The sequence below is a fragment of the Lagopus muta genome, chromosome 14 (genome assembly GCF_023343835.1).
Source record: "Lagopus muta isolate bLagMut1 chromosome 14, bLagMut1 primary, whole genome shotgun sequence".
Classification (NCBI taxonomy): Eukaryota; Metazoa; Chordata; class Aves; order Galliformes; family Phasianidae; genus Lagopus; species Lagopus muta.
In genome coordinates, this window is record NC_064446.1 from 4,812,090 (window position 1) to 4,835,180 (window position 23,091).

The window sequence follows — 23,091 nt, forward strand, 5'->3', positions numbered from 1 at the left end:
AGGTTGAATTCATTTGCTGTGTGGTTATGCTAGGTATGATTGATGTCGCTTCTCCAAATGATAAACCAATCACCCCAATGATGTAATGTCATTTTAAGAGTGCTATAATCACATTTCTCTCAAACTAGAAGCTCTGATGAGTTCTAACAAAGATTTATTGTAGATTAAAGACCTTCATAATACCAACAATAGATTGCTCATTTGATTGAAGATTTGAAGAATTCTGTGCTTTTTTTTTCCAGACCCACCTAGGTAGATTGCTAGGCTATTGCAAAGGGCATAGGGCAGTACAAATGGATGACTATCACCTCATATTAAAGATGACTCAAACTTGTTGAGTGGTTAGCCTATAATTGCAGAGATTGAAGCAACTGTAAGTGCACAATCAGCCAAACAGAACACATACACAATGAAATCAGCAGAAGTCGCCTGCAAATATTTCTTTTCCAGTATGCACTTTGAAGACTGTGATAGAATTATTTGAAGGAGGAACCCAGAAAGTGATAACTAACATTTATTATTGCCTTAAGATTTTTTGGAATCTAAACTGTGAATCTACATGTCTTCAAATATTTATTTTTAACCCAAACCCAAATTTAAACAAAATATTTATTTACTATCTTCCAAAAGTCTAGAGGATGTTGCTAAATTTACATAGCCCCTAATATAAATTAATGACAAATATATAAATACAAAAATAACATAACCATGGTCCACATTTCTGTAACATGTGAAAGCTACTCTGAAAATCCTACAGGAAGAATGAGTCAAAAAAGGTAACTTTTCCAATTTGAACTGCATGTCACTGTCTGCAGTATTTTCTTATAAACTCTTGAAAGGAAACAAAGTACCTGACAAATACAGATAGGTTTCTACAGGATGTGCTAAATCCAAAGAGCATGTGCCATGAAATACTCTAAATGTTAATCAATTATGTTTTTTTCCTATGCCCTGAAAACTAGAAGAAAGCCACAATATACTACAAGTGCTTATTAAAGAAGAAAATTGACTATTTTGGGGAAAAACATTAAAGTAGAGAATGAACAACTCAGCTATTCATAAACAAAGCAAAGCATATCTGAGCATGCTGAAAAGGTTCCTTGTGCCAGCCACAGTAACGTGTGAGAAAAGAAACAATGAATAGCATTTAAAACACAAAGAAACACAAGGAGTTCTTCCACGAACTTTTCAGATGTTCTTTTACTACAGCTTGGTTCATTTGACTACAGAAGCAAAGCCATGCTTGGTCACTAGCTGCAGCTATAAATACCAAGTACCCAGAGTTCAGGGCTTCTCCAGGTCTCCAGTCTCTCACACCAACCTGCAATTTTCTTCTACCAAGCAGCCCTCACTATATCTCTCTCTCAGTCTCTCTCACCACTGCCTTTTAAAGCTTTGTAAACTGATAAATCACATCCTTTAGAGTCAAACAACATTCTCTGTTTTCAGCTTTATTTTTTTCTTCCCTTTGCTCATCACTCAAATTCATCCATTCCTGAGCTCCAAGATGACACATCCCCGAGAACTCACTCCATACTCAAGGTGGCCCATCACCAACTGGTGAACAACCATTGCATTTTCCACAAGCGTCACTTTGCTCTGCTCTGAATTTCCTCTGCTATTTTACTGCTCTGCTACTTGGTTTCACAACGCCATTCTGGTATTTCCTCACAGTCCCCACAGACTGTCTTTCGAACAACTCACAGTGTTAGTAACAACAAATACCTGTGATCATGGAGGATTTCACAGAGAGCAAAATGCAAACTATTTCATCAAACAGATCACAATTACTCACAAATGGCTGAATCCTTCAAAGGACTCTTGACGGTTTCTAAGCCAGTACTGAGCTTTTTCAGTTTTCTACACTGACTCAAAAACAGAATATATTTTACCTATATGTCCACATTTTTCTATATTTCTACATAATTTCTATAGTTCCCAATTTTTTGTAATTGGAGATTTTGGGACTTGCATCTCTTGAGATCAGCCCAAATATCTCTAAAATAAAAACAAGCAAAAATACTGCTTTCACATTTTACACCCTCAGACATCAAGATCGAGGAAGGAAACATGTTCAATATCTGAATTATAATTCCTTTTAATGTATATAATAATAGATATAGCTGGTGATATTTAAAAATATCTTACTTAGCAGAAGGATTACAGAGCTGAAGGACAGTTCAAGTTGGGAGTTACTACAGGATGCCTGTAGGCCAAACTCATGCCAAGGCAGGACAGCTCTGAGATCAGACTGCCCAGGATTTTAACCGACTTGTTCTTCCAAATATCCAAGGACAGAGACTGCACAGGCTCCATGAGAAACCTGCTCAATACTTAGGGAAATATTCTATCTCTTATCCACTCTCAATCTTTTCTCATATTGCCACTGTTCACCACCAGTATTTACAGGGCATAATTTAAATCTGCTTTATGTATCCACAGATGCAAAAAGTTCCAAGCTATGTGGTGCCTCCTACACTGTTCAGATTTGTACTTTTATACTTTACAGGTAAGAGAGACCTTGAGCAGATCAGTAAGGGCCTTTAAAATTAAGCAAAAAATAATAGCTTCTAGTTGTTTTGCTTATAATTCTCAAAAAAAAAAATAATCTTTATTTCTCAGTTTTTCAACATCAAAATTAAATAAGGCATTTGCTTAAAGAATAAGAAAAAAAGAAGAAAAAGAAAGAGAAGGAAAAAAACCCTAAGAACTACAGAATATATGGCTGATAGCAGAACTGCAAATATTTTAAAACTGAAGACTGAAAGACAAGTGTTATTTTGCTGAAAGTATCAGGATTTTAGTTAACACAGAAAGTGCAGAATCAGATTCTAAAGCAAGAACACACAGACAGCAGCAGAAGGAGCACATTTCCAGATACAGAACCTCATCACTACACCAGGTGTTGGCTTAGCCTGTGCAGAATAAAGGACTACTGTGTATGTATCTCTTTTACAAGAAACCTACTTTGAAAACTAAATTTCTTAGATGACAAGCTTTCAGTAATAATTTTACACTGCTTGTAACACTTAAATTAAAAAAGATCTCTATTAAAAAAAAAAACAACAGAAAAACATGCAGTATGTTTCCAAAAAAGTTTTGCTGAAATAAAACTATCATTTTCTGTTTGCCTCATTTCCACACATGCTCTTAATTTTCAGGTGATGAAAGAACACATTTGCAAAGTAACGTATAAAACGAGAACAAACATATCACAAACAAACTCCATATGTTTGCAATTTTTCTTACCACTGCTGGATGCCTGCTGTGGCCCTGAACATGCTCTTAGTAGGTATGAATTAGGAGAGAACTCCTCATCAGGATTGGTGTCCATGATTTGATGGGACGTATTGCTGTCTAGCAATGGCATCTGGCAGCTAACTGGTGGAGGATTATGAGAACTGGGCAGCTGAGCAGATGGGAGAAGGCTAGACGAGGATGTAGGTGGAATGGGACGACCTGGGAAAGAGGACACAGGGATCAAAGATCAGCAGTGAGCGTAATGAAAAAAAAAGGAAAACAAATTCTTATTTACTCTTTGCTTCTGTGAACTTTCCTCTCATAACTTGATATCAATCCATTCCATCAAATGCACACAAATGAAGGCAGCTTTTTTTTTTCTTTCTTTCTTTTTTGTGCAATGCCCATTAGAATATTACTGTTTGTAGGGATGAAAGGAATAAGAGAAACGAGTATTCTGATTTTTGCAAGTTTAACCAGAGCATTGGAGAAATCATTCATGAATAATTTATACACAGAAAAATATGACCTCTGTGATCCTGCCAAAGTCTGTGAGGCAAAGACAGATCTGCTGCATGTGAGCTACAAATGTTAAAATGCAGCAAAACTATTTGAAATGGTGCATTCTGACTTTCACCATTTTTAAAGAAACAGCAGCAGAGCAAATGCATGCTATCTTTCCCCTTAGCTACTCCTTCATTTCTGAAAGCAAGAACACTACTCTTTGTACGAATTACATTAAGGTTTATCTCATTAGGATTTAAAAAAACAAACAAAACCCAGCAATCATTGGAAGGTAACCATAGGCACTTTAAAAGCTCTCACTGTCTGACACCAGCAAGCAGCTACCTTCAAAAAATTTGAAGTAACAAAACCAGCTGGATTCAGGCAAATGACTATAATGCTTTGTTTTCATTGTATTCTCAGCTCTGGATAAACTGATGGTAAGACCAAACGGCCAAGTTATCACTGGGCAGAGGTCGGTTTAAGCTACTCAACAACCCCCATCTACCTTCTTTTACGCTATACATTCAATACGTATCCAATATTTTCCTTGCAGACTTCTATTTACAAAAAATAATTCTGATATTGATGTCATGAATAATTACTGTTATTATTCATGATTGTTGCCATTCTTGTGAAAGCCTACAGCACATGTTCTAAACAATCAAGGAAGCAGAAGAGAAAAAGCAGTTTCAAATCATTTATTTGCAATGTGTAGGAAATAAGAAGCAAGACTGAGGTTTGATACATCTTAGATAGGAACGTGACACAGTGTACACCCTGTGTATTTCCTTCTCACAAATTCTGGTGTTGCTTCAAGTTTATGAAGTTAAAAGAAGAAACTTCATATATTCAGAATCTTCATTTACCATATCGTATGGAAATGCATTAACTCTATTCTGAAAATACTGCACATGAGAGGCGATGGGCTGAAATCAGATTTTGCCCTCTGTGCGAGCCTCAGGACATACTTGAAAGAAACTTAGGTACATGTCTGCAGAATACACCAAGACAGATGAAACAGCACCAAAGACAACGTTTCGGCCAAGCACAGCTGATTGCATTGCTTCATGAAATAATATAGCCCTAATCCCTGAAGACAAGGTAACATTTCCAACCAGGACATTTCTGTTTGTAGCTTAGATCAAACAACAGGTATGAAGTTCTTACACTGTTGTTTTTTGTTTTTTTTTTTAATATTGGCTGAAGCAGCCTCCCAAGGAAAATTTGTCCATAAGCACCTGTCAATTGAAAAACACAGATGCCTGTGAGCCAAGCATCATACTGCCAACCCGTACTGTGGTTACATTTTCCAATAAACTGCCCAATGTGATTAAAGCTTTTCTCACGGTTGGGGTACTGTGAAGTTAATTTCTGGTGTCTATTTGACACTGAACTCCCACCACAGCCTTTCCTGCTATGGCAGTTGGGCTCCTGCAGTGCTGCTTCTCCCTCTATGGCTCTTTCTCCTCTACTCCCTGAAACACATAGAAACATCTTAAAACACCCATCCTTCTGTACAAGTTAACAACTGAAGAGGAACAGTAAGGCACATGTGGAACTTCAGTTTTGTTTCCTTGGGAAATGAGCCTAAGGGGTAACTCTGCAGGACCACAGCTGAAGGAGTGGTTGTAAAATTACCAAAGAGAAGTGAAAGTTTGCAGTTAGGCTATAAAAAGCACAATAAATACAATTTATTAGTTACTATATATTCTTAGAATAGAAATAACGGTTTTGATTCATCCTGTTGAATACTAATTTCTTGGTCAAATAAATTCAATGTGTTACTGAACAGACTGAGCTCTATCGGTTCTGGAAACCCGACCTTCTTGTCAGAACTGCTCTGTGTCTGCAGATACTCTCACAGTCTTATTTTGAAACCTTCTGTTTCTCAAAATGATTCTAATTCCCCTCATTTCACAACGAGTCTCACATGACCCCACTGTACTATAAAATATCCTGCGATGCAGGCGGTAACCTCAGTCTTCAGAATTTACATCCATAATGTAAAACAGAAGCTGGTACAATTTATATCTACTCTTCAAATACTAACATTATAAAGCTTCTATAAATAAGATTTTTATCTTGTCGTGCACTGACAGAAATCCTATGTAATGGATACTTACTTCTACTTCTACAACAGTAAAGTAATTGTGTCATACCCCCAAAGAAATGTAAAACAGATATAAATGCTACAAAAGGGAAAACAAAGTCTAGATGCTGCTGTGTTACAATTTCAATATGAAAAAATAACACCAGTTCTTCACATGTGCACATGCACGGTTGTACTGCATAAACACACAAATGGCACAGAAAGATACTGAATACAGTATTTTGAACTAAAGCAAGCAAACATCCCCCCCCCCACACTTTTTTTTACCTTATATTCTTTTCCTTGTTACTTTCTCCTGTCATTAACACTATTTCTCAGTGAAAGAAAAGCTTGATAGCTCTCCTTCAGGAGGGCTTCTGATTTTGGATAGCTTTGCACTTCTGTGCTATACGACATCTCATTCCGCAAGGGCCTTCTTTTCATATTTTTTCTCTTTTGCTCTCTTTATCATCACTTATATTTCTTTTCTTTTCTCCCCCACATAAGATGATATAGTAGACAACAAAGAGTTATTTCCATTTTTTCTTTTCTAACAGTGTCACATCTCTCTTCATCAACTCAGGAACTTCTATGAAACCATTCCTCAGTTAGAGTTCCACTCTAAATCCCTAAGGCTTAAAATAGGCCTTGTAGTCAACAATCAAAAATCAGGCCATGCTTGTAGCTGGTAACGATGCCACAGGCTTACAACCATCCTCAGCAATGCACCCACAAAAGCTGAGTGGGTACAAATCAGATACTGATGTGAAGATTTCCTTTTAAGAAAGACTTCTCATTAAGGACAGCTTCACAGATAGAGGTCGAATAAGGCACAAATAAAAACCAAATTTCAAACTTATAAAAGAGCAAGCTCCCCTCCTGATGGATAAGATATCACAAATGCCTGGCAAAGTTTCAGGAGTGTGAATTATAGAGTTCTCTGGGGCAACATGCCAGAGTGATAAGGAGTGATAAAGAGTGACTATCTTCTTGTTTGAGAATGAACTTCAGGAGGGAGAGAACTGCACGCAAGAGATCTTATTAGAAGAATAAGGCCAAGAGTTTTATCATGCTGGGAACATAAACATGCTGGGAACAGAAATATGCATAATGGGCATCAGCCTTCAAATGGCACTGGTGAAGTCCAGAGGCAAAAATAATGATGTAAGCTCCTCAGATACCTGAAGTCCCATCATGCAGCATTTAGTTCAACGCTAACACAATAATTCAACTAAAACATTCCTAAGAATGTCCAAAAAGGTACAGTAAACATTTATCTGATGATACCAGTTTGACAGATGAAACACTCAACTCTCGAGTAGTAGTAGTGGTAGTGGTAGTTCAACCTGACTGTAAAACAGGAGCAGGAGAGAGAACTCTTAGCAGACTCCTGTCTGCTGACTTGGATGTCTCAAATTCAGATAATCCTTAGTGGCATTTTCTGGTATGCCTGAAAAAGGAGAAGGGAGATTATGGCTTTGGGGCTTTTCCATTGTGACTTGTTTGGACATGTGAAGCAGAGGAAATTGCTGAGGTAGTCTATCACTGACTTCCAAATCCTGCTTGTGTTCTTCCCGAAACAAGTTTCTAGGCTCAAATAATCACTTCATGTTTTAGAGGGAATGACATTTCCTTTTACTTACATATAAAGAGGCTGATAAGTGATGTTCCTGACAGCACCATTAGATACGAGACCCAAAAGTACAGCAATCTCTATCCACGGAGTCCATGAGTGAGGAAGTGACAGGGTCAGAACGGGTGACAAGCTTAGTACTGCAAAGCTGCCATGTGTGCCCACTGTGTAGCACAGCAACAGTGCTGCAGAGAAGACACTCTCGAGTCCAGACACTTGTAAGACAGCTATTACCAATTCTGCTCATCTTAATCGCAGTAACACATTTGGGAAAAGGATACTGCCATTGCTGTTAGTGGAAGAAACCAAAACCCACCAACAGCACTCCCCCCCACCACCCCAGAAGGAAAAATTACCACTTGCAATCTCTCTTTATTATCATACATCACAGTATAACTGAGACACAATCAAAGAAAAGAAGAAGGATGCTAATCAGTTTCTGAAGTTCGTGAGATGCATTTTCCATACTCTCCCTTCACTTCTCTCCCTGAACTCCCGCTCAAAAGACCTGTGGAGTTTTGGAGACAAAATCCACGCGTGTGTAAAACTCTGGCCCTGATTTTCCACCGTGGTGTGTGAGAGAAAGCAGGGAACACACAGGATGGAAAGGAGTGAAATGTAAGAATTTTGACATGTGAGCAGGCACTATGTAAATTCCCATTACAAAAACAAATCTTGAAGAGCTGGTATCCAACCTCTTCAGTTAATTGTAATATAGTATGGTATTACTATCTATAACACCTTTCAGGAAAAATAATTTTATAAATATTTATGTAATGTTTATGTACATGCTTACCCACATACAGTTAGGCAGGAATACATCATTTCCAAAAATGAACATTATTCTAGGAGTCAGACTCTGTGAATTCAGGCTCTTAAAATAGCCATTTTGCCATGAATTGTGTCAGGGTAAAGATCACAACCTGTCAGCTGCTATCCCACACACCTAAGTTATCCTTTTCAATTCAAAAAGTTGTCACCAGAAAATTCAGTCTCAAACATAGATCTCAAAGCTTACTATATTTGCGGTGGAATTTTCTAGCTTCTCCTGTTAGACAGATCTCACTTTTAAGGTCAGGATATGCATGACAAAAATCAGGGCAGATTTTATCCCCGTCCTTTTTTTTTTTTCCCTTATTTCAGGAAACCCAGAAAGCCAGATGGGAGCACTGTGCGAAACACAGGGCAGGACCTGCTTCCACGAGCACCACAACTCTACAGAGCACAATGCACTTCTGACTGTATTTCCAGCTCAGCTTAATTGAAGCACCTACATTGCCAGCAATGTTAAGTTCACTTTAAAGAGTGAGAAACATTGCTAAATGTGTCAGGAAACAACTAGATAGCATAAGAAGCAATTTTTTGCAGTGCAAAGCACTATAAATTAAGCAGGCAGCTGATGAAGGTGAAACCTTCCTGAGATACAGCACATTCAGCACTCTCCCTATTCCTCCCAGAATAATTGCTTTCTTTTTTTTACAAGAAAAAAAATAATCCTTCAAATATTTGTGCAAAGCAAGTCCTGCCAATGGGCTGGGCACTCATGCAGGATCACACTTACTAAATCAAGTATATGTCAGTATAGCTGGCACAAGAAGTATTTATATTTTGTATCTGATGAAATTACTACAGGTAACAGGCTTCAGGGAAAACAGGTACTACAGGTAACAGGCATCCATTCCCTGCATTGTACCAGCACCTATTATTTTTGTAGCGAAAACAGAATTTGTACTTCAGTGCACTGGAGGTCAGCATGGAGCCCAGCAGGCAAAGCTGTTGTCATGGGAGAGAGCTGTGTGCCCTCAGAGCTCAGCAGGCTGAGGAGCAGGCACAGCACCACCCAGCAGGTAACTCCTCTGCAAAGAGCTCTAAAGGCAGCTCCATTAACTCTTTACTGCCGGGCTGCATTTCAAGTTCACAAGAGAAAAAATAGAATAAACCCCAAATGAAGTATATATGAAGAACAGGAAAACAGTAATGACAATCTGTGATCATTTTCCTCAGCATTGAGATGTTTCAGTTTGCGTAAACTCTTGCTGCACTTTTACTGTAAGGCAAACAAGCTTCAAAAATCACAAAAAAAGATGGACATAAATCAGGATCCTGGATGATAGTTACCACTGAAGAAAGGTACTCCTAGTGCTTCAGAAGCTCCTGTCCCTCTGGAAGTAGCAAAACGGAACCAGTCAAGCCTTTAAGATAAGTGATAAGATAAGATAAGATGATCAGGGGGCTGGAGCACCTCCCCTATGAGGACAGGCTGAGGGAGTTGGGCTTGTTCAGCCTGGAGAAGAGAAGGCTGCGGGGTGACCTCATTGCAGCCTATCAATACCTGAAGGGAACCTACACCCAGGAGGGGAGTAAACTCTTCAAAAGGGCTGACAATAGCAGGACTAGGGGAAATGGTTTTAAGTTGAAGGAGGGAAGATTTAGGTTGGATGTTAGGGGGAAGTTCTTTACTAGGAGAGTGGTTAGGCCCTGGAACGGGCTGCCCAGGGAGGTTGTGGATGCCCCGTCCTTGGACGTGTTTAAGGCCAGGTTGGACGGGGTCCTGGGCAACCTGATCTGAATGTGTATGTTTGGTGGCCCTGCTAGGCAGGGGGGTTGGAACTACATGATCCTTGGGGTCCCTTCCAACCCGGGTGATTCTGTGATTTCACATTGTCTATTTCACAAGAGTAAAAGAGACAATAAGGTCTCCCTAGCGCATGGGGCTGATATTCTTGCACAGACTTGCTCATTGATGCTTACAGGCATTTCTCTGCTTTAAAAGGGACAGTCAGGGCAAGTAAGAATGAAATAAAAACCATCATATCATACAGGGAAGAAAAGGCAAAAAAGGTGCCTCTGCAAGAATTAGGAGAGAAGGCCAAAGGGATCTAGATACAGTACATCGTAATCTGTGATTTATATAGCAGTGAACTAATGAAGACAAACCAGCTCTATATGTTTATATCTTTCCCACTTCCCACTGAACAATATTCTGCATGCCTTGATTAGTTTTTTCAAAACTTCTGCTGTGCAAAAAGTGTAAAATAAGAGCAAGAGTGCGAACAGCAAAGATAATGGGAAAAAACAGAAGATTACGTAGCCACAGTATAGGCAAGAACTGTCCCCAAAAGCCAATTTCTATCACAAAATGAGGTGTGTTTATCTGTCAGTCTCACTCCTCAGAGCAGAGCCGCAGGGCTGTGCGTAGCATGGAGCCCAGCTGCACCGCTTTCACCAGCACAGAGCCTGCTCTGCCCAGCAAGCAGAGGTGGAAACACCTGTGCAGAGATTGCTCAGTGCATGAGGGCAGCGCTGCAAATGGAGCATACTGGGGGCTGGAGACTTGGGGGCTCACTCTGCTCCTTGGGACTACCTGCAGCCATTATCCTTCAGGGTTTCACTCAGACCCCCGAAGCCCTGAAACGTAACTGATTTTTTCATTTGGTGAGTTTTTCATTTGAAGGAGCACTGAAGTCGAAAGGATTGCTTTGCAGTCCCCCAGAACAGCGTGAGCTGAGCACCAGTGTTCCCAAGGCCCCACGGCACCCCAACACACAGCCTGCAGTGCTGCGGTTGAGTGCAAGCAGTTACAGCTGCCAGACCTCCACAGGTGGTACGGAAGCCAAATGTAGCCAAAGTGATTACCATAATGGGGGGAAAAAAAGTCAAGAAAGCCTCCAAATGAAACCTGGAAATAAACCTAGATTGTTTGAGAAATAAATGCATTCAATCTCTCTGGCACAGCATTGCTACAGTTCTGGTTACACTTTGACAAAGGACAAGGAATTGTTTATGAGAAATTATATGTGATGGAAAAGAGAAAAAAATTAAAAATTAAAAAATTAAATGGCCAATGATTTTTGTGACCACAAAAAAAAAAAAAATCCAATTTTTCAATTCATATTTGATAGAGCATATTCAATATGAATGTATTGTATCTTCCTTATCTTCTCTACCAGACCCGTTTTCTGCACACAGAGAAATATATTTTAAGAAAAGGGACAAACAAAGAAGAACCATTAAGTGCTGGGCTCCGTTTAATTTTTTCTTACTTCATTACGGAAACATCCTTCAAACTTGTGCAGGCGTTGTTAAGTTCCTTAAGACATTTCACCTCTGTGTGGTTTCCTAAAGCCCAGTGCTTCTGCAGTTCTTGAATATGAAAATCAATGCAAGGTACTATCATTACTAAAATCCATGCACAAAAGTAAGACTAACTTGGAAATCAATAACTTCACTTGCAGCTTTTAGCATTAAAATCAAAGCTACATTAATTTTCCCAGGCAATCCATCTAAAAATGCTATCAGCATTACAGAATTTGGATATTAAAAATAAGTAGACAGTCATGGCTCAGAAATAATGTAAACCAATTCAGCATGTAAAGGAATAATTTGTTGCTGTCCAAAGCTAACATCACTTAATTCTTGTCTTGTTGAATCATCTGATACCCCTTCCCTTTTTAGTTAAACAAAGATAAATAATAAAAACAATTTACAACTGGAAGATGTCAGGGTTTTGCAGCTGTTCAATGTCTTTTGGGGAGATTAGATTTTGTAATGAAAAGATATAACCCTCATTTTATAAATGCTGTTGCTGTCTTGGGAAAAGCATCAGTGAATAAGATTAGAAAACTCTTTTACTTCTTGAACATATTACACTAGCAAGCTGATTACTTGGCATATGTTTAATGGTACTTCCCTAGCTGGAAAACAGTAATTTGTTTCACTGATTTTTTCCCATCACTCCTAAAGTCCAAGTGCATTCTCAACTCTCACCGTACCTCTGATTCAGCCAGGAAAATCTGAGGGAGAAGAAACACAGATCCAGCTGAACAGAAAGCACAAGGACTTGCATCAACTTCACGTCCCTATTAAAGGCTCTACTGAACTAAGAATATGAACTATAACTGACAGTACATTATAACAACTCGTCAGCAGTTGTTATAACTGAGGCACAAAAATAATACTCTAAAATTAGGGATGTATTTGGAAGAAACTTTCCAAAAATTTACAGCCACCACCACCATGACTGAATTTCCTCCTTTGGAAACTTAATAGTATGTAAACTGGGAAGAAATAGAAATATTATTTACCAATTTTATCAGCTCATACAGAGCAATGCATTCATGAAAGGCAGTTTCAGCAATGGAAGGATCATAATAAGTTCTCAGATGGATAATTACCAGGAGCCATACGAAATCTACGACCTTACATGAACCTACAAACAGATGATTTGAACTTTATTCCAGTGACAGAGTTTGAGCTATGTGATAAAAACTTGTTTCAACTATCCAAACACCCCCTGTTCACCTTTACCTTGTTTTATCCAAATTCCAAACGCTTATGCCACCTCCATTACATATCTTCCTGTCGGTCGTTGGCATTAATTCTATTAGAGACATTCAATTCCAGAAGCCTTTCAACAATTAGTGATTCAAGTGCGTGGCAGCACTGCTAGGTGGGAAAAATAACATTACCTTGAACAAATATGAGAAAATTCAGACGCAATTATTCAGCAGACTCCATGAAAGTTATGCACAGCCAGTATCAACTGGTGGGTTTGGGGTAACAATCAGAGAATTTGTGATAACTCCTTGCAACTTGCTGAAAAAGCATCTCAGATTTCTGACAATCAAATGTAAAACAAACACAAAGCTTCACAGGATCGGTACTGTGGAAATGGTTACATAAGATATGCAATACATTCAAAAACCTGCTTTTTTGTGCCAGTGTATGTTCTGGCTAATTTTGCTTTTGGTCATGAAAGTCTGCTTTTTAGTTACACCTACAGTGTGAACACAGCATCCCTCTTCCTACATCTGTGTGCAATGCACTCCTGAGTCAGTGCTGAACACCTGCTCTGATATGCTCTGGAAATGTCTGCACGTCAGAGCTGGGAAGCACTAGGATGCACTAAGGTAAGTATCACCGGAACGATCCACTGCTATCAATGCTGACATAAAATACATTCACATGATACAACCTTGATGTTTACAGTTTTCCTTCATCTTAAGATCTCATCCTGTTCTTCCTGCACAGCTCAGCAGCAGAAGTGTTGGGTATAGAAGTACACAAAGGCATGACTTTGCAGCTATCTAAGCCACTGGAGGCATCTTCCAAAATACAAAAACGCTTAAGCACCTATGTTCCCTGTGCCTTACTGCAAGCAAATTAACATCCCCTTTCCTTAAACATTTACTGGATGCTGTGAATATTATGATATTTTTGACTGAACATTTGCGTGCCCTGAGAGGAAGCTATCAGGCCTATAAGAAATCCTGCTTCAAAAGTGAACGTTCCACAACTTAATAACAAACCACAGTAAAATCTCAGCTCCATTTAAGTCGATATAAATTGTATTTTTGCCTTTAGCACAGCCAGGATTTCACCCTAGAGTCCTAAAAAGCTTTTGCATAGAGAGAAGCTTCCCCAGCAGAAGTCTGTTACTGACTTGAACTCTGGGGCTGCTGTCGATTCAGAACGGTCCATTGAGCTCAGATCTGGAAATACAGCTTGGAGCTAAACTGCAGTTAAAAATCAAAGGGGAAATGAAACACCATCACTAATATGGAGCTAGGACTATTTAGCCCCTCTAGAAACCTCTCTGATGTCTTCTCGTGAAGCAGGCTATTCCCTGAAGAAGACATAGAATACATAAAGCATCCAAATACAGGATTATGGACAAAACTACCAGACCACTTGCAAAGGAGCAATTTCAGTGCAGGTAAAATTCTGCTCACCCTTAGCACTGATTAAGGTTTGTAGTAGTTTTCCCGTTAGAGTCCATTTCTTGTCCAGTTTGGAAAGTAGACCCAAATGAAGAAACAGAATAAAAACTATGAAGGAAAGGAAAATATTTACTGTTTGTGGGACACACTTTAAATGAACACTGCCATCTGCATACTTTTCTTGCAAAAAAAATACAAAACAAAGAAACAAAGAAACAAAAAAAGCCCTTAAGAAATAATGATTTCTGAAGTGAGAAGGTTTATTTCAAATTTTCAGAGAGGCGGATTCCAACACAACAGCCATCAGACCATTGACTATTTTAGCACTGGTGTGTATCACCATAATTACTGGCACACTGGGAGAGCAGTACAGGAAATTAAAAAGATAAAATTTCCTTTTAATGAAAGGAAATCACAGAGATGAAAGACTACTCCATGGAAAAGGGAGCTCTGCTTTGCAGTACTAAGAAAACCTATAACCTTATTAAAAGGCATTTGCAAGCACAAAATTAGATATGTTAAAAAGGTAAGAAATATTTTAATTACAGCTACAATTAAATTTGCCAGAAAGAATTAATAAAAATTGGGAGAAATATTCTTCCCTTAAAAACAATTGCAGGGCTCTATTCCAGACTTTTCTGTAAAGCAAAGAACCCAGCGGAATCAAACAGGCTACAGAATAGCCTGGATGTGCCATTCTGTACTGCAGCACGAACTGGGTCTTTAAAATAATGACAGTTCCTCTCATCTTTTTGATCTTAAGGCACTTTACAACTACAGCTCTGAAATACAGGGACAAAGAAGAATTAAAGCAACTGAAGCTGAAATATGCTACTTTGGAATCCAAAGTTTGTTTACACCATTAGAAGGCACTCAAATATATATCCCCATAAATGACAAGGTCCCAGCAGCAAATTAACAGGAACAATTTTCCCATCTCAGGAGCTGTCAAGATGGGCTCTGTTAGCCAATTTATCTTACTCCAGCACATCTCTGGTGCTTGTCAATCAATATGTGAAACATTTGGTGCTGATTGCCATTTTTCTATCCACTTCCTTTTGCCTCTCGTACCAGGCAATTTACTGCAAGTCAATCAAGGTTGAAGCAGACCTTGTTTAAATAAAACACTGTTGAGATCTTTTCACACCAACAGTTTCAAAAACAGAATGAGCTGTAGCTTTTCACATTTACATTTATACTACTTTTTCTATTTTTCCCAAATGCCATGCTGAAGTTATAAGTCATAACTCAGCTGAAGGATTAGGGACAAAGCGATCAGGGAAGATGAACTGAATATAACTGTATGCACTTTTACTGTCAAAAATTCAGTCTATCAAAGGAGACAGAAAACATTAAAAGGTACTTAAGGAGAATGGGATGATTTCTCTTTCACCCTGGCTTGAAGTCTGGCCCCCACACCAAAAATCCTTGTCTGCACTTCATCGCTCAGGACAATCACTCAAAGGAGATAAACTTGTGAATTTGTAGTTAACATGTCACCAATAAAAGCATGAAGGAGATTGGTTCTCCCAGCCAAAAGTTTAATGGTAAGTGTCCCATGTCCAGACGCTGAGCACAGTCCTTTCAGTTTCTAGTTTCGCTATGGATTGCAAAAATAACCACGTTCATTCACAATAGCAGAGCATAAAATCACAGCCTTCTTACTTACAGCAGCAATGAATACTTGAAGCACACATTTATGTGCTAAATCAATACGGGCTGACGCCATGAAATTATTCAGTTACATCTTGTCATTCATTTTTTCCAAATACTCCATATCCGATGGCACACAACAGCAACAAACAAAACTGCAAGTCAGGACAATTCCTGAGATCCCAGAAGTAATAACCTCTTAAGAAAACCAGAGAACATCTTCCACTCCATAGAAAAGGAGGAAGGGGAGTTCGTCTTCAGTTGTTAATGTTCTTATTAATAAGTATATCCATTCCTGTTCTCTTTTTAATGTTGAATAATGTGAAGGTGTTGAGCACTTCCCTTTCCAAAAAAAGCTCAATACCATTTATGATATACTATATGATGTACTAGAAAGCAAACACCTTTTGAAAGACAGAAAAAAACTCTTTTGCTTCTCTGGTCAAGAGTTCACAGCTATCACTAGAGCATAAGAAGAGCTTAGGTTATCAAAAGGATTCCCGACATAAAAATCTGACATTTGCCTGCAGTGAACACACTGTAACACGTCCTGAAGGGAACACCCTCACTCGTCTGTTAGAACTTTAATATGAGACCCAGTATCTTCCTAATTCACAGTGTGTATGATAATATCCATAATGCACCTATCATAGTCAATCACTGGCTGAAAAATACAGAATGTATCATTTAAGCTGTACACAGTCACCAGTCCTATCCCTGTAACGGCACTTAAAAAGCCATCCTTACAGCAATAGTTTGGCCAACACAGTGCACAAACTCTAATATGCTGTGTCTCACTACCTTTTCAATAAAACGCACACTAGTTTAATCCTAGAAACGTTAAATGCTTTAAAAAAAAAAGAAGAAAACCAAGAAACCAAGCTGACAAGCACACGAGTCTCAAAAAGGAAAGGAAGCCTTCTTGCTTTTCCCCCCGCACAAGTTGCTGCAGGAAACATTGCTGAAGTCATCCCCAATTTCAGGATGATCTCCCCTTGTGCTGCTGCAGGGCACAGGAAAAAAAATCCATGTAGCACGTGAGAACCAGACGTATGCCACAGATGTTGATATTATATAAACATGTGTACACACATGCATGCACACACACTTTAGGACATAAGATGTCTTAACCCTAAGAGTTACCCTTTGAGTTATATTTGCAAGAAATTTCCTGTTACTCATGAGAAGAAAGACGTATGCTTTACTTTGCACTGATAGTGCTAAGGGAAAAAAAGATCAGCAAGATAAAGATAACAAAAGGTCTTTCCTACAAGGTAAAACCAGTCAGCCTGATTCAGGTGTGCATGATGTATGTGCTTCAACAACAGCTGGTAGCCCACAACAAAAATTATTGCACAAGTAGTATAACAACTCTGCATTGCTACTATAGGCACCTTATGCCTTGAGAAGGAGTGAGAGGTGTTGTGGTGGGGTTGAGCTGCCTACCAGGGTGAAATGACAGAAGACAATGTGTGATTTTTTTCCTAGTCTTTAAAAAGAAAAAAAAAAAGCCTCCCACACTAATGCCTGAAGGACCACTTTGACATATTTCCACACTTATGTATTAAGAAAATTTCCATTCATTCTTTCCACCTTACTGTTTGTGCTTACATGCAGGGGGTGGGAGCAGAGGGCTGCAGGGGCCCTCGGTGAGCAGAGCCCAGCACTGCCCTGTGACACAGCAGAGCAGAGCAGCTCTGGCAGTCAAAGTGCTCTGGACTGACTGGGCACCACTCGCTGGGGAAAAGCAGGAGAAGGAGGAAAGGGTGTCTGCAGTTTGCTTTTAGTTTCTCACTGCCCTAATCTGTTGGCAGTAGGCAGTAAATTACATTAATCTCTCCGTGCTGAGTCTGTTTTGCCTGTGATGGTGAATGATCTCCCGGTTCCACTCTCAACCCTTGAGCCCTTTTCTATCACATTTTCTCCTTGTCCTTTGAGGAGGAGTGAGAAAGCTGTTGTGGTGGGGTTGAGCCACCCCAGGGTGAAACCAGAGCTAAAGCATCCTCAAAAAATGCATCATTTTAATCCTCAGAAAGCTCTGTGCTTACAGCATTTGGAACTTTGCTGCTGGCCAAGGCATGCACAGTAAGTCAAAGCCCCCTCAATAAGTACTAGAGCCCCCTCAGCCCTGCAGAAGCTCTCGGCTTGCAGCATGCTCCTGGCAGGAATGCAGGGTTAGAGCTGGGTCTGTTCATTCATTAGAAGGGGGTTTCATCCAAAATAAAATCAATCAGTACAAATAAACTACAACTTCTTACAAACTGCTTCTCTTTGCTCACAGCAAAGACTGTTTTCATTACCAATATTCTTTTCCTAATAGTCACACCAATTTCTCGGTACACATTTTCTAATTACGAATGTAAGTGGAGATGCAACATGTTTCTGCCACAGAAAAAGCACTATATGATGAGTGAAATTATTTGACAGCTAAGTGAATAAGCAAACAGCCTGAGGCAAAACACTCATATTCCTTTTTTTGCAGTCCCACCTCCTGCTCCTCTGTCCCCCAAATGTTCTCAGAATTCCCTCTGGGCCCTACAATGGCTGACTCGCAGAGCTGATGGGGTTTCAGGGAACACACAGTAAGTTTGGTCAGAGCAGACAAAGGAGCAGTGTGCAGAGCCTGACACGTCACCTGCCACTTAAAATTACAATTCACCCTTAGAAGTCTGTGACAGATTTCACTCTCCTCACCTTAAACCAGAAATCTGGGACTTCTACCTCTTCCCACCCCTTCCTTTTTTCCCCAATAACAGACTGTTCAAAGCCTGTAGCTTAATTTTAACATGAACCTGTAATTTTAGCTGCTGTTAAGGGAATTGCACTTTCATGTCTCTGCAGCCCTGGGGACTAATTGAGGAGATTACCTGGAGGCTCAAGGCCTAAACGCTCAAGGAAGAAAAACCTGTTTAAAACAATTTCTGCAAAGAAGAATGACAGATATAGGAACAACTACGAGATTTTCCTGTCACTGGAGGTTTTTCTGTTACAAATGACGGCGTGCTGTATGTGATCATGTGCTGGGAAAAACAATAGTAATAAGACACTGAATTGCAGTTTGAAAGGATGTGTGTCAGAAAAGACAGTTAACTGTTGCTGTTTGCATTATACATACACATCTTCCTTACAGGCACAAAAGTACATTAAGCGGCAGCAGCAGCAGCTTCACTTTATGAATTAATTTAGAGCAGCAGTGCAATCTCGTCCCTGGCTTCTCCAAAGCTATGAAGAACTGCTTAAATGCTTCTGTATAAACTGCAGACACATTTGCAAGACAGGGAAATGCTCCCTCACCAGTAACATATCCTCCCTGCGGTTAACAGTGACAAATCGTTGCCACTATGTTTTCCTAATGATACTCGTATAATTTTTTTGTGCATTTCGTTTCGTTTTGAAGAGGAAAAACCCCCAGCCTTCCCCATGCAGACACCAAAAGGAACCTTCTGCACAAGTCTGGCCAAGTGCCACGCGCCAGCTGTGGCAGTGCGCAGGGACACGGCTCAGCTCAGCTGCCTTCGTCTTCCACAACCGTTACCAAGAAAAATGGCAATGTGCACCTGGCGCCTTCGTCACTGCACTCTGCAATGGAATGCAACCTACAGAACAGCATGGGATGTGTTAGAGGAAAGCAAGGAACAAAGAGGGCCTGTAGCGTTCTGCAGTAACATCAAAAAGAATTCGTTGGAGAAGAAAGTACAAAACAAACCCATGAAGTAACAACTGTCAGTCAAAAATAATTCTTCAGCAAACGTCAATCCAGGCAGTAAGAAACCAATACCAGAATACGAAATTATAGTAAATATTGATATTTTCATGAAAATGTAAACACTTATATAGGTAATGCAGAATTTAGGAGGGCCTGTTAGTATTTATTGCAGTACAGAAAAACTGACAAATAAGGAGACGGCTTACCCTAAAAATCATAGAACTGAAGAGAAGCTTTGATCTGAAAGCCTTACATTCAAAGCTGGGGTCTTTCTTGTCTTTGCTAACTTGCAACGGTGAACAGATGAAATGTGTTAAACACATAAGGTACAAATAGTGTTTCTCTACAGCTATCAAGGAGGTCATGTTACAATGCTACTGCAATCTAAATTGAGTAGATACATAAGAAAGAATGAAAGACAATTTTAAAAGATGCAGTTTTACCTACGCTCACTGAAATGAAAACTAGAAATCCACACTCCTATCAGCAGAAGTCACGACCCCATCAAAACCCGATGTACAAAACTGTTCCAGCAAGGTCAGTTAGCAGCAATAATATATCATGATGCAGTCCATTTGGGGTTTTGTTCTTAAACACTTCAGCAAATGGGCCTGTTTGTTAACTCCAACAGATAATTATGAAGTGCAATAAAAAATTCAAATTATGTTAATAGGCCAGCGAACAACGGCTGTTTGCAGAAATCACTGGCAATTACTAGGCATAATGGCTCTCAATTAAGCTGGAGGGTATTTTCAGTCATTCATAATTCACTATTTTAAAAGTATCATAAAAATACGAACTGTTAATAAAACTTTCAAACCTGCAAGGAAGCTGTTTGTCACAAAAACACCCGTTTTATTTTCATACTTTCTTTTCCTTAGGAATGGTATGTGAGAATATTGGTAGTGAAAGGCAGGGAACTGCACAGGAGTTGCATCTCGCAGTGCATTTCCTCACAGTGCCTCTAAGTGCACAAGCAGCTGTGATGCTTTCTTAAGCAACTTCAGCTTCCCATAGGAAAATGGTCAGCAATCACACAGGCCTTCACCATTTCTGTTTTTACATCCCACAGCTCACTAAATAAACTATAAGGCACTTGTTATGAGAACTGAGAGTCTCGCTGCTTGGCCACTTACCAATTTATACTTAGGTATTTTTCATGGGAATAAACCGGGCGGAAAGTATTAACAGAAGAATTCAGGCCTAAAAGAAGCTCGATGCAAAGTACATATCCATGAAATAAAACTATCATATTCAATAAATGAAGTCACTAATGAAAGATCCATTGGTAATAATTGCTATTTACACTTCCACTGAAACTATCATGCCCATCACATGAACAACCCTGCATTAGGAAAACGGCACTTTAATTACTAAATTCCACTCACAGCTTTTCTAGTTATAATCCACTGATTTGGTGGGGACACTGCTGTATACACACACACACATGCATACCCATACACACACACACACACACCCAAGTGTATGAGTTGATTTTCTGTGAATTGAACTTTCTTCCCTAATCGAACCACTCCAATCTTTCCCCTGCCAGGAAGCACAAGTTATTTCATTTTTATTCCAGAACATTTGCATACATAATCCTGAGAAAATCATTCAAAACTACCCGTAGAAATTTATTCTTCATATTTCAACAGCAATCAGATTTGAGCACAACACTGTATCAGCAATGGAAGACAATCATTCATCTCCCAGACATCAGAATCTGTTGAGATTCTTTATTGCTTTGACCTCATTAAAACAGTGCAAACCATGAACTAATACAAATCTGTCTCACTAGATACTTTCCTCTTTAATTTTTAATAGTTCACACATGAAGGGAAAGGTTAAAGTCAATTAAAAGAGATACAAATACCATTATTATTGCCTTGACATAATGCTAGTTATTGATTTGGTTGTTTTGCGTTAGGAAACCATTACTCCCATTTTTGAATGAATTAATAATTACACTGTTTCTTGGCTTCCCTTTCTGCATTGCGCTTTTTTTGTTGTTGTTGTTGTTAACTTTTTTAGTCCAATTTCTCTTTCACTAATTACCTATAATCCTGAGCTTAATAATAAAGTAAATATCAAGTATTGTAGGCAAACAAGGACATCAAATAAGGACTAAACTGTCCTTTTTACTCCAAATGGGGGGAAAAACATTCCTGTGCTATAAAACTTTGTTCTGCCTCATTAAGGAAGCCTACAGGAAAGCTGGGGAGGGACTTTTTATAAGGGCACGCAGAGACAGGACAAGGGGAAATGGTTTTAAACTGGAAGACAGGGTAGATTCAGAGTAGGCGTTACAAGAAACTCTTTCCTGTGAGGGTGGTGATGCATTGGAACAGGTTGCCCAGAGAGGCCAGGATGTCCCTCCCTGGAGGCATTCCAGACCAGGCTGGATGGGGCTGTGAGCAACCTGGTCTAGAGGGAGGTGTCCCTGCCTGTAAGCAGGGGGTTTGGAACTAGATGAACTTAAAGCTCCCTTCCATCCAAACCGTTCTAGGATTCTATGATTAAGATCACCATATCATACTGACAGACACTTAAAAGCTTCTAGTGCTGAAGGAACTGTTGAGAAAATGGAAACAAAAGTACTGATAAATGATTACCTTTTAACCTGCAAGATTCTGCTTTCTCGTATCGGGTCTAGCACAGACAAAACAGGACCCTTGGAGCAGTGACCATTGTCAGACTCCTTCATATTGCTCAGCACTGTGAAGAGTACACATCATTTCCCTTAAATACCACTTCAAAAACAAAAAAGTGAAAAAAAAAGTTTTGGTTTGAAGTCTCTCAGCATTCCCAGTGACCTCAGTAGCTGCTATGCACGCAGAACTGTGAACAGAATACTACCATTAACATCCTGGTAAACAAGCATCTGTCTGTCATTTAAAATACAGCATTCCCTGCTAATTTCTGTTATCTGTAAATGTTTTCTGGCATTCCAACCCCACACTTAGCGTGCTGCACACGCTCCACTTTACACACAGCAATCACTCACACTGGATGTCAGTATCTCAGCATCATAAAGATAGGCGGGGATTCATTCACTAATACATCTCAATAGTAAAAGATCTACTTAATTATGCAAAAATAATCAGCAGAAACATTTTTATTTATTACATTTTGCACTGGGGACAGTCTTAATCTTTTTTTTAAAAAAAACACACTTACTAAATGATTAGATCCATTAATTTCCTTGAAGAATGGAAGCTGAGATGCGATCAATTACTTGTTTATCCATACATATCATGCCTAAATCAGCAAAGCACTACAGTGTGTCACCCACAAGTTCATTTTACCTGCTTCCCACTCCCCTGGGAGTGATTTCCAGAGATGCACAACAAATTTCTCTGCTGATGCACTGATGTAAATCAAGAAGGACCCAGCCAAGTGAACTCACTACTAAGAGGTCAGTGCAGTGATTGTCATCCTTCTGCCACAGCTTTAGAACTTCAAAAGGAGCTTTACTAAGTATTTCATACGCATCATAAATGGCAATATACTTATTAAATAAAAGATTTCTTAAAAAAGCTAAGCA

At 39.3% G+C, this 23,091-nt stretch overlaps 1 protein-coding gene across 9 annotated transcripts in view; it reads right to left on the reverse strand.

The window, feature by feature from the left end:
• The window catches only part of TENM2 (teneurin transmembrane protein 2), a 1,003,091-nt gene that overhangs the window by 211,240 nt on the left and 768,760 nt on the right, over positions 1-23,091 (reverse strand). For all 9 annotated transcript variants that reach the window (XM_048960703.1, XM_048960704.1, XM_048960706.1 and 6 more), the window contains one exon: positions 3,250-3,459. In XM_048960703.1, the coding sequence (XP_048816660.1) occupies positions 3,250-3,459 (210 nt within the window). The remainder of the gene's footprint in view (positions 1-3,249; positions 3,460-23,091) is intronic.